The sequence below is a fragment of the Erpetoichthys calabaricus genome, chromosome 5 (assembly GCF_900747795.2).
Source record: "Erpetoichthys calabaricus chromosome 5, fErpCal1.3, whole genome shotgun sequence".
Lineage (NCBI taxonomy): Eukaryota > Metazoa > Chordata > Cladistia > Polypteriformes > Polypteridae > Erpetoichthys > Erpetoichthys calabaricus.
This window is the reverse complement of record NC_041398.2, coordinates 143,856,882-143,870,130: the sequence shown is the minus strand read 5'-3', so window position 1 is coordinate 143,870,130 and position 13,249 is coordinate 143,856,882. Positions and strand designations below refer to the sequence as shown.

Here is a 13,249-nt window from a genome sequence, read left to right as displayed (position 1 = left end):
CAGACATTGAGTGGTGGATTTCTGCATGATTCCAAACTTTTGACATTTTAATCTTTTCTTTTTATTTGACAGTTTTTGTTTGAAATCCTGCTTCTAAGGGCAGCATCCCGGAGTGATCTTTTCACATTTACACTTTTTTAATGAAGGGTACATTTTATTTGGTAAATGAGGGATGTTACCCATCTTTCTACTGAATATAGAATACTGAAGGTCCTTTCGGACAGCCACATGCAATACATGATGAAAATGTTCTTCACTACAGGCTTTATTCTTTTTATTAAAATGAAATGCTATCTCATTAACCCCTTCACCCAGGGCCTTGCAGATGCACTCATTCAACATTATTCTTCAGTTTGTACCTCAAACATACCTGCAAAGTCTTTATGTTGTGTTTTATTGAATGCTTTTTGGGTACCCCAGCTACATTTTGTGCAAGGCAGAAACCAACTCATTATGAAATGCTGTTGTACTGCACACATACATACATACACACGCACACACACAACAAATATTAATTATAAAGTTCCTGTTTAAATCTTGTGGATAAGGTGAGCACATTAAAAAAAAAAAAGAGTACACAGAGCTGGGATTTGCACCCTGGTAGCTAAAGCTATGAAACTGTCTTTTTTTTTTACTATATAAGAAACATGCAAATATATACAGATATTTGATAATATCATACAGTAATACATGTGTAATTTATTCTTTTATGTTAAATACTGTCATTATTTGTTAGCTACTATAAAACCAATGATTACTGCAGAGTATCTTCATTTGGAGTGAGAAAAATAGCTAAATATAAATAAATTGGGCATCTGTTTTTGAAACTTAAGGTAATTTTGTCAAGAGCGTCATGAATCCTGGAATTCTGGAATTGCAAAGACGAAATCCTTTACAAAGCAGCGGTATCACAAATACCCCATCTGCCTCTTATCTTCCTGAAAGTAATGAAGAACTTGAAAATTCAACAAGGAACAGACAGAACACCACTGCTGTGGATTTTCCTCCTATTTTCGTCAAGGATAAATCTGGGCGTGAAACTTTGTTTGTTGACCTAGGTAAACAGATTATTTGATAACGGAGTAATAAAGCTGCTACAATGTGTTTTTATAATGTATATTTAAGGACTAGTATATTTTATTTCCAGGACCTAAATGTTATCTTTGTGTGTGCGTTTCACATTATCAGGTGTCTATACCAAGAACAGAAATTTCCGTGTATACAAGTCCACTAAAGCAAAAAAGAAAGCAGCTCTGAACTTGGCAGAGGACAATATGTTTATGCTACATCCAAGGAAGGAGGTTTTAAAAGAAGAGGACATTTTCTTGTCTTCTTTGATCAGCAATATTAGGTAACATTTATTTACATGATATTTTTAACATGGTATATTTTAAAGTTCTAAAACCAAGACTTCCTGACATGAAGTATCACCCCACATAGTCTACATTTTACAGAGGACATGAAGATGGAAAATATTCTTAGAAAAAGTAAAAATTGTAGGCATTATGTACTTTATTTGTTAGGAATAATATTTCAATTATTACAATGAATGCAAACTTTAAATCTTAATCATTTATACAGCACTTTTCTCAGTGACTACTATCACATCATTATTTACAAAACAAACAAATACAATGGAAAGCAAGAAAGGATAAGATAATAGATTAAAATAATTCATTTTTTGTGATCAATTTTTATTGGAAAATAATGCAATACAAAGATTACAGTTAGAATAACAAACCAGTAAAATACACCTCCTCCAAGGCCCTGCTGAAACTAAACTAGAAACTTTAAGATTGTTACGTAGATACTGTACATACATACATAGACAGACAGAACTTTATTTGTCTTCAGGGTGAAATTTGGATTTTTACAGAAGCTCTTTAAATACATAAAAAGAAAGATAATTGAAAGAAAAAAACTTGTGACTTGGCTGTCGCAGTCGGGCATTGTACAGATGTTTTGCTGTTGGTATAAAGGAGCCCCAGTAGCGTTTCTTGACACACTTCTGCTGAAAGATTCATTGGCTGAAAGTACTTGGTGTTAGTGAATCACAGAGTTTTGTTTTAATTCTCTTCTTTATTACGACCTCCATGGGCTCCAGAGTGTGTTCCATAACTGAGCCTGTCCTTTAATTATATTGGTGGGCCTCCGCTGAAGTGATGTTACCAGCAAGTTAATAGTTATGATTTCTTGCAGTTGAAGCCTCAAGTAAAGTCAAATTTAAAAAGGATGAGTACTAATGCTGAAAAGGTAAAGGTTTCCACGTAGAGGCAAAGTTTGGCTACAATGGTGCCTAAATAAAAAACTTTTTTTTTTTTTTTTAAGAAAGATAATGAAAAAGATTGGACAAATCTTAAAGTAGGAAAAGCTGAAGTCTAAATGGACAGGGAAAGGGCAATGAGGAGGTAAAAAGAAACCGCCTAATAGTTGGCCATAATTTGGAGACTAAAGGACAGTGCCAAAACATGAGTGAATGTGTCTGCAACATCCAAGTCACAAAATGAACATTGTGGGCTTAGGGATAGGACCAAAATAAAGTGTTTTCTTAGAGTGAAATAAAGGCAGTAAATTATCTGCATCTGGGAGAACTGATAATTGCAACATAAAGAAGCAAATCTGAAAACCTGCATGTCATTCAAATTGCTATGAGACAAATTTAGATCCTTGGCCCATATATTAAGAACCAAGTGAGGTTTAATAGAGGATTTTATAAAATGTAAGCAAAATAAGGAAACAGCGACTTTAGTAGGAGGAAGTGTGGCAAAAAGATGGAAACTAGGATGATGTGGAGGGCTTGTAGAAAAGGGAAAACCAACTGATTTTATAGCAGCATGTATTTGCAGGAAGGAAAAAAAAGCAAGAAGCAGGGATGTTACATTTGGAGAGTGTATTGTGTGTTAGCACCAGTCCGTTGAAGCATTTATTACAGTAAGAGTGATTGTTAATGGTCTATAGTCATTGGGACGGCCCATTTTTGTTTTCTTTGGAACAGGAATAATTGTAGTTTTTTAGAACAAAGATTCTCTCATTGAGATATTAAAGATGACAATGAAAACAGCTAACATGTTGATAAAGGTTTATGAAATGCACTCTGAAATTCCATCCAGACCCCTTAGAAAGGTGATTCATATGGCGCTGCAGGCAGTCTGTTATTGCAGTCAAAACAGGTACATGAAGCATTAAATTCATTGGTGAAAGAAACAAAGATCAGATTAGGCTTTAGTCTTTAGTTAGTACCCCTTTACCATCAGTAGGTAGGTAAAAATTCAGGAATACCAGATTTAAAGTGCAAAAGAGAAATGTTAGGTGTGAATGCTTTGACTGTTTAAATCTCACAGGGTTAGTTCATCAGAGTAGGTGGCAGAAAGCTAAAGCAGCAGAATTGCATAGCAGGACCCCTGGCATGATAAGATGGTCAGCATCAGATGGTGTTGGATGCTGGAATGTACAATTGTGTGTTACACAATCTTTATATTTGATGCTATTTTCAAAAAACAAATGTAGTCATTTAAAACTAGCATAACCTGTGCAATACTAAAATGCAGATATTATGAAAGGAAACAAAACATACAGATAGATACCATTTTAAAGAAAGCTAGTAATAACGTGTTCTCATTGCATTATTTGAAGACCTCAAAACAATAAATGTTTATGATATATTGTGCTATTGTGTTTTACTACTGCTCTTTTTCAGATGAAATGATGTCTTAACTGTGTTGATAGTACATATTTTGTTTAAACTTTTGCCATAACCTTTATTTGATTGTTTTTATATTAGATGTCATAAAAAATACAGCTGATAAAAGCATTGTAGTGATAGAAAAAGTGTGCCAAAAATGAAGCACCATAGTTTAGACTTCATAATGTGCAGGCTTTGTGGCTGTCGAGTTAGAAGAGTGTAAAGTCACGCACTGAATATGAACTCCGTAATTATATGTGACTCAGAGTCTGGTCTCTTATTTCCTTGGGCCCCAAGTTTTTTTGCAGGCAAAAACAAGCACCAGCATCTCTGCATGCTGCACATGATACAATGGTGAGCAATAAGTCATGATGGACAGATGACAGCTAAATAGAAAAACACAAATTATATTAAGAGATAATCTGCAGATTTGTCAGCAGTTTGGGAGCAGTATTGTTTATTTTACACAACCACATTTTATCAAGAAATGGCTGTATCAAAGTTTGTGAAGATTTACATGTTTGCGCTACAGAAGCACACAGATTAAAAAAAAAAAGTATTGTTTGGAAGTAGGGAGGTGGAGAGGCCCGTTTTACAGAATTCCCATGTAGGAAAAATCAAACATCATACTAAAGAGTCGGTGTAACTTTTTTGGTTAAATTTATTGTTTGTAACTTCCTGAAAAGAATATTCCAAAAATAATGTATTTAAATATCAAGATACTTGTGAATTCCAGTTTTAGTGTATGAACTGTCAAAATGAGCTCACTGTGGCTCAGTGAATGCACTTGCCATCTCACGGATCAGCATCTTGGGTTTGCATTCTGCATTCAGTTGTCATCATTGCAGAGTATGAATTTTCCGCCAATGTCAGTATGGGTCTTTCTCCAGGTATTCAGTTTTTCTCATGCAGCCCTACAGACGTGAATGGCAAGTTAATTGCCTCTAACCTGCCTCTTGTGTGAGTGTTCTTGTAGGTATATGCATGAGTGGGACCTGCAATGGCCACTTCCTGCCTTGCATCTGCACTGTCTCTCTGTGACCCTGAATTAAGCAGACTTGGGAACATTATAGTATGTTTAAAATATTTTCAGTATTAATTATTTTAACCTACTCAATCCCATTTATTGTCATGGACAGGCTGAAGTCTATCCCAGCAGCACAAGGCAGGGAACAGGTCTAAGTGGGATGCCAGCCTACCACATCTCACAACTGTACAGAGTGAACTAAGGGTGTACTCACAGTAGGGATGTTTGTTCTGTACTGTGCCCAAGTGTGTTTGTCCCCCCTACTTACTACCCAGCACTCACACTGCGCGTAACGTCCTGGGCCCGGGCACACTGTCATCATGACCATACAACTTTGTGTAAAGCCAAAACAAGATCTGAGCACAAAGTGACATGCATGTCAAAATGATTTTACATATTTTATGGCTGTTTTGGAGTTGTGTGTGGCAGGATGACACTCTACCCTCTTACAGATTTACTGAGTGTGCAGCGCAGCATTTTGCTGCTGTTCATAATAATACATTTTATTTATATAGCGCCTTTCCCATGCTCAAGGCGCTTCACAGAGTCTAAGGAAAAACAGCAGGGTTTATGTAACATTGGATACAAATGTTTTCCTGAGTACAACAATGAAACAGATAACAAAGCATTAAATAGAATAAAGAACAATAAACCAGAGTAAAATACTAAATTCAATACTAAAAGAAAAACCTAACAAATAACCTAATTTGTGATATAACAGACACACAAATTATCCTGAGCACCTGGACAGAGAGGTAAACTGAAAGAAAGGACAGAATGTTAAGTTAAAAGCCTTCCTAAACAGATGAGTTTTAAGTTGTTTTTTAAAAGAATGAATGGAGTCAGCTGATCTAGTTAATTTCGGGAAGTCATTCCAAAGTCTGGGTGCTATGGAGCTGAAGGCCCTGTCACCCATAGAGTGCAGGTGAGTGTGAGGCACAACAAGATTACCAGAATCAGAGGATCTTAGTAGGCGAACACGAGCATAGTGATTTAGAAGGTCACTGATGTAGTCTGGTGCAAGGCCATTTAAAGCTTTGTAGAAGAGGGCCGAGGATAGAGCCCTGAAGAACTCCTTGTGTGACTGGTGCTGAGCTGGATCTGCTGTTGTCAAGACTAACAAACCTTTGCCTATCAGTCAGATAGGACTTGAACCACTGGAGAGCAGTGCCAGATACCCAGCATATTCTCCATTCTGGACAGCAGAATGTCATGTCTGACAGTGTCAAATGTTGCACTAAGATCTAACAGAATTAATATGCTGGTTTGTCCGGAGTCTGCTGCCATAAGCAAATCATTGGGTACCTGAAGAACAGCACGTATGAGAAGATTTTTATGGTGACAAATTATGTAAAGTGAGGAATTTGCAGCTTTTCTTGCCAACTACAATTCACATTCTTGTGTAAGGTGAGAATAAAAACCTGTGTTTAACTCAAAAGATATTGAATGAAGTGACAATTGCACTATCTGACTTCTTCCATCATTGACATCATGTCTGCTTTCCGTGCTCGGGCACGTTTAGCGATCACACTGTTCCCGAATGCTACTGAACTGTGCTTGGGCCCACCTCTTCCAAGTGGGCTAGAGCATGCTTTGATTGGCCTAACAGCAATCAAATTAGTCAAATGAACTAGACTTTGTGGAGTTACATGCGGACAAACATGCTCAGGCATGAAACAAATTGCCAACTCTAAGGGTGTACTCACACTGGCAATCTGTCTAAACTGCCCTAACCGTTGTGCCAGGTTGAAAGATACTAGAGTACTCAAAGAAATCCCACATGAATATAGGAAAAAATGGGATAAGAAGTCAATGACACCTAATTAAAAAGATTACAATATGCAAGCTTTCGAGGCAACTCAGGCCCCTTCTTCAGGCAAGATGTAGGCAAACTCTTCTCCAACTTCCCTGGAGCTATGAAGCAACCACACAAGCCATTGCTCCACTACATAGTCTTACAAGACTGACCAGATTATTATATGACAAATAACATTTTGTGAACATATTTTACATATTTGTTTGTTTTTTAACATTAGAATGAGGTAAATGATATTCTACATCATTGGGAAAGTGTGAGGACGCAGTGCTTTAAATTGTTTGGACACAGTATACGTGTTCAATTTAAAAACTGATGCAGGTGACTTCATATTTTAATCATTAAGCTTTGGCATTATTTGAACCTGAGACTGGAATAAAGGCAAAATGCTCTCTGCCAAGGACTGTACTTGGCAGAAAAACTATGTGAAAATGTATTGATAATAAACTTTAAAATTGTCTATCATATTGTAACATATAGCATAGTGCTTTGAGGCGTCCCCATAAGTCAGTTCAGTAACTTCATGAGGTTCAAGCAGTAAAATGGTTTAACTTTACGGCAGGACCAGAATCAGACTTCTTATAACTGACTGTGTTCAAAAGTCTGTGCTGAGCTGTGGAAATCTTGGTTGACGGAAAAGTATTATTTGTATTTTTTGATGCAAATGCATTTTCAATATTAAGTTTTGTGTTTGTTTTTTTTGCACTGAAATGCCTCGAAGTCTGGTGTTTTCCTGGCACCCTAGCTGTAAAGCACACAAATATTTAAATCTAGTACTAACTATCCCGCAGTGTCAGTTCTATCCAGAGACATTTATTAGTAGCTCCTCCACCTCCACACACAACCAGTTGCCAGTGCAATTAATATAAAAAGTCTGACCTATTGTTTTGTTTTCTTCGTGCTGTATGAAAAAATGATGAACTTCGTTTTGCAAAGGCCTCTTTCTGGCCAAAGCATTTGCTTATCTATGTTTATGGTTTTAAAAAAGATAAGATTAAAATATTTAGCTCAGCAAAAGAATTAAGTGTATGTTTGTAAAAAAAATGTTATAAAGACACATTAGATTAAGGAGTAAACATGCGTCTATATGTACTGCCAGGCCTGAGGTACAGCTATGGTTATTACACAGCTACTTCTATAAATTTTGGACACCACCCAAACATTATTTTTTTTGTTTTTAAGATGCTTTGTGGCCAGTGTTATGTTTGCTTAACACTTTTTAAAAATACAAGTACCTAGTATTTGATTTTTTTTTTATTTGATACAGTGATTTAAAATGTGTTTAATATTTTTTAGGTTTACGGACAGGTTACGAATTCTGACTTTTGAAGAGAACACAATTGAAAAATCGAAATATCTGTGTGGATCTGAAACTCCATCATGCTTCACAGCAGGTATCCAAGTACTAAAGCTTTATTTTTTGCAAATGAAATGCATGTAAAATTAAACAACTTGAATCTGGCCAGCGTAAAATAACAACTGTGTCAGTATACAGACATGGATTTAATTGTAGACACTTATGAAAAAGAGTCTGGATTGGGATCTGATGCCATGCAGATGGTTGAGAACGAGTGCAGGACTTATATATTTATGTGGGCCAGTACTTATATATATTTGTATGTATGTATGTATGTATGTATGTATGTGATCGGTGCTGCCCCATCAAATATACTATAGGCAAGTTGTCCAAAGATATTAGATACAAACAATTCTCTGACGTTGTTAGTTGTGTTGCTTTGACCTTTTGGCTTTGAATTCTTGGTTTTTGGTTAGCATTTGGGTTGTTCTCTCAGTAATGACTCAGTGATAACGCTCTGATGTTTGACATTGATTTCTGACGTGCTCATTCCCTGGCCCATAATCCTTTGTTGCCTGCCTTTTTGTTATCTGGCAGAACTCTGGGGAGGGCAGCAGTATACTGAATTAATAGTCCTTTTACCAAATGCAAAAATGCTATGTGCATGCTATTTACAACTAGAAGAGAATGTTCATTTTCCATTTTATAGTTATTGGCTACTGCAGGGTGTATGTAGTATTTTAATGAATGTGAGCAATGATTCCAAATCAACTCTTTTTGAAAGTACTCTCCACAGTCATTGGGGAGATTATGCAAATTCTAGATGGCGCTCTTAATTTGTTATTTTTGAAAAAGATTCTGCATGAGAGTTGATGTCTGTCTTCAGGATTATAGCTTAAAGGTGCTGAACAAGGGGAATGATGTATATTTAGCTTCCAAACATAAAACAAGTAGGAACATTGCCAGCCATTTTTAATATTGTTTTAAATTCCCAGTGCTTACAAGTGAATATTATTTTGATCTCAACTAATTTTTAAAATTAAGTGTTTCTTTAAAAAGAGTTTTTGCAATATTCTACCTTTGCACTTAAGCATATAGCAAGTGAATAATAAAACATACATTTCAAGAAAGTAACATCATTGTTTTAATGGTTTAAGATGTTGCTGGGCAGAATGTGAACTCACCTTATCCAGAAGTTGATAACTTCATCCTGTCTTTGGTAAATGGACATGGTGTTCAAGGAGGTAGGATATTTTCATTTAAATGTCACCTGGTTTTAGGATTATCAGGTATAACACAGAAATATCACTTTTGTTTTGTTTTCTCTTCCTTAGGCATACGAAGATGGAATTACTTCTGCTTGGAGGAACTTCTAGTTTATGACATTTCAAAATATCGATGGTGTCAGAATATACAGAGACACCACAAAAGCAACAATATAATGTGAGTGATATAACCTTCCTAGACCTGCTTAATCTAATTTGGGGTCATAGAGGGCCAGAGCTTGTTCTGGCAGCATAGGGCTTAATGCTGAACCAGTCCATTAGAAGGACCACCCACACTCGCAAAAGGCCCAATTTAGAAATGCCATTTAATCAACATTAAAAGAAATAAACATTTAAAATACATCAGTCTGTGTGTAATGAATGAATCTAATACAGTAATCCCTCGCTATATCGCGCTTCGCCTTCCACGTCTTCACTCCATCGTGGATTTTACAGTGGTGTGAAAAACTATTTGCCCCCTTCCTGATTTCTTATTCTTTTGCATGTTTGTCACACAAAATGTTTCTGATCATCAAACACATTTAACCATTAGTCAAATATAACACAAGTAAACACAAAATGCAGTTTGTAAATGGTGGTTTTTATTATTTAGGGAGAAAAAAAAATCCAAACCTACATGGCCCTTTGTGAAAAAGTAATTGCCCCCTGAACCTAATAACTGGTTGGGCCACCCTTAGCAGCAATAACTGCAATCAAGCGTTTGCGATAACTTGCAATGAGTCTTTTACAGCGCTCTGGAGGAATTTTGGCCCACTCATCTTTGCAAAATTGTTGTAATTCAGCTTTATTTGAGGGTTTTCTAGCATGAACCGCCTTTTTAAGGTCATGCCATAGCATCTCAATTGGATTCAGGTCAGGACTTTGACTAGGCCACTCCAAAGTCTTCATTTTGTTTTTCTTCAGCCATTCAGAGGTGGATTTGCTGGTGTGTTTTGGGTCATTGTCCTGTTGCAGCACCCAAGATCGCTTCAGCTTGAGTTGACGAACAGATGGCCGGACATTCTCCTTCAGGATTTTTTGGTAGACAGTAGAATTCATGGTTCCATCTATCACAGCAAGCCTTCCAGGTCCTGAAGCAGCAAAACAACCCCAGACCATCACACTACCACCACCATATTTTACTGTTGGTATGATGTTCTTTTTCTGAAATGCTGTGTTCCTTTTACGCCAGATGTAACGGGACATTTGCCTTCCAAAAAGTTCAACTTTTGTCTCATCAGTCCACAAGGTATTTTCCCAAAAGTCTTGGCAATCATTGAGATGTTTCTTAGCAAAATTGAGACGAGCCATAATGTTCTTTTTGCTTAACAGTGGTTTGCGTCTTGGAAATCTACCATGCAGGCCGTTTTTGCCCAGTCTCTTTCTTATGGTGGAGTCGTGAACACTGACCTTAATTGAGGCAAGTGAGGCCTGCAGTTCTTTAGACGTTGTCCTGGGGTCTTTTGTGACCTCTCGGATGAGTCGTCTCTGCGCTCTTGGGGTAATTTTGGTCGGCCGGCCACTCCTGGGAAGGTTCACCACTGTTCCATGTTTTTGCCATTTGTGGATAATGGCTCTCACTGTGGTTCGCTGGAGTCCCAAAGCTTTAGAAATGGCTTTATAACCTTTACCAGACTGATAGATCTCATTTACTTCTGTTCTCATTTGTTCCTGAATTTCTTTGGATCTTGGCATGATGTCTAGCTTTTGAGGTGCTTTTGGTCTACTTCTCTGTGTCAGGCAGCTCCTAATTAAGTGATTTCTTGATTGAAACAGGTGTGGCAGTAATCAGGCCTGGGGGTGGCTACGGAAATTGAACTCAGGTGTGATACACCACAGTTAGGTTATTTTTTAACAAGGGGGCAATTACTTTTTCACACAGGGCCATGTAGGTTTGGATTTTTTTTCTCCCTAAATAATAAACACCATCATTTAAAAACTGCATTTTGTGTTTACTTGTGTTATATTTGACTAATGGTTAAATGTGTTTGATGATCAGAAACATTTTGTGTGACAAACATGCAAAAGAATAAGAAATCAGGAAGGGGGCAAATAGTTTTTCACACCACTGTATATGTAAGCATATTTAAATATATATCGCGGATTTTTCGCTGCTTCGCGGGTTTCTTAGGACAATGGGTCTTTTAATTTCTGGTACATGCTTCCTCAGTTGGTTTGCCCAGTTGATTTCATACAAGGGACGCTATTGGCAGATGGCTGAGAAGCTACCCAACTTACTTTTCTCTTTCTCTTGCGCTGACTTTCTCTGATCCTGACGTAGGGGGATTGAGCAGGGGGGCTGTTCGCACACCTAGACGATACGGACGCTCGTCTAAAAATGCTGAAAGATTATCTTCACGTTGCTATCTTTTGTGCAGCTGCTTCCTGAAACGACATGCTGCACGGTGCTTCACATACTTAAAAGCTCGAAGGGCACGTATTGATTTTTGCTTGCTTGTTTTTCTCTGTCTCTCTCTCTCTTTCTGTGCTCCTGACGGAGGGGGTGTGAGCTGCCGCCTTCAACAGCTTTGTGCCGCGGTGCTTCGCATACTTAAAAGCCAAACAGCCCTATTGATTTTCCTCTGCCTTTATGACAGTCTCTGCTCCTGACTCCTTTGAAGAGGAAGATATGTTTGCATTCTTTTAATTGTGAGACAGAACTGTCATCTCTGTCTTGTCATGGAGCACAGTTTAAACTTTTGAAAAAGAGACAAATGTTTGTTTGCAGTGTTTGAATAACGTTCCTGTCTCTCTACAACCTCCTGTGTTTCTGCGCAAATCTGTGACCCAAGCATGACAATATAAAAATAACCATATAAACATATGGTTTCTACTTCGCGGATTTTCTTATTTCGCGGGTGGCTCTGGAATGCAACCCCTGAGCTGGAGGAGGGATTACTGTATACAAGTTTCACTTTTTGAATGGAATTACTGAAATAAATCAACTTTGTCATGATATTCTAATTTTATGACCAGCACCTGTACTTGAATGTCTCTCTCCATAATTAAATCAACAATATTGTGAAACTGAAAATATACATAAAAACAAATGAGCTTCAAGTAATATTACAAAAGAAGCACAATCACTACAGATAAATTAAAATGTATCAATTAAAGAGGAATCAATCACGTATCTGTACTTTAACCAATTATGTCATGTAGAACCACATAACATAATTTTTGATTTGGCTGTGCTACTTGAACAGAAAAAATAAATAACAAAATATGCAAAAACATAAATATGCACATTATAACAAGGTCCAAACATTAATGCTAATAATGCTGTCAGAATACTTAGAAGCAGTGCTTTCAGAAAGTTCAGCACAGACAGTCGTAATGAAACTGTATCATACATACTTTAGTAAAGGCTCACTGTGAGAGGATGGAATGTGAGTGCATTATTAAGGATGACTCAAGATTGCATTGTTACAGAAAAGGCAACAAAGCTATGACAACTTCTGTTTGTTGAACTTTCGAGAAATATTCGCTGGTCTACTTCCGCTGGCACGTCTCCTTTGGAATATCAGTATGGCAAACTTTTAAATTAGTGCCTGCTTTTACTGGATATTTGAAAACATTGAGACGGAACAGATTGTTGGTTTAGGAGAACACAAGATTCTCTACCAAATAATTTGCAAATGCTGACTGGCTCCTAATTTTAAAGAAGAGCAGATGATGCGAGTCTCTACACAAGAAGGATGTTTTTACGAGGGCCTCCTATCCAACAGTGTCTGCCTCACACTTAATACAGCAGGGATAGGCTTCACTCCCAGTTATCCTGAACTGGTAAAGCTGGGTAGATGCTGGGTCTGTGATATCACAAAGTATAAAAGTGAAGCCTTTGTTGATTTATCACAACTGTGTATAGTGCTGTATTAAAAGGCGATTCATTTGGTCATCAAATGCTCAACAGTACAAGTTAAAATGACTGTAGCTGACAGCAGATTGGCTACTTCATTACACTCTCAAACTAAGAATGAATCGGGTATTCATTTATTTATGAGCCAATTCCATAAACAGATAAAAATGTTCATAATGAAAGCTTTTTTGTTGAGTGGCTCGCAATCTCGAGTACCTGAGGAGTTAATGTGGTGGTACGCTCAGGAGTGGCAAGTGTGAGTGAAAGTAGAGAGGGAGAGACATATGATGTCACAGTAGCAGC

At 37.2% G+C, this 13,249-nt stretch overlaps 1 protein-coding gene across 1 annotated transcript in view; it reads left to right on the top strand.

Moving 5' to 3' along the window:
- The window catches only part of primpol (primase and polymerase (DNA-directed)), a 52,206-nt gene that overhangs the window by 26,237 nt on the left and 12,720 nt on the right, over nt 1-13,249 (top strand). The window contains exons 5-9 of the mRNA XM_028802115.2: nt 834-1,058; nt 1,189-1,351; nt 7,822-7,919; nt 8,980-9,066; nt 9,157-9,265. Of these exons, the coding sequence (XP_028657948.1) occupies nt 834-1,058; nt 1,189-1,351; nt 7,822-7,919; nt 8,980-9,066; nt 9,157-9,265 (682 nt within the window). The remainder of the gene's footprint in view (nt 1-833; nt 1,059-1,188; nt 1,352-7,821; nt 7,920-8,979; nt 9,067-9,156; nt 9,266-13,249) is intronic.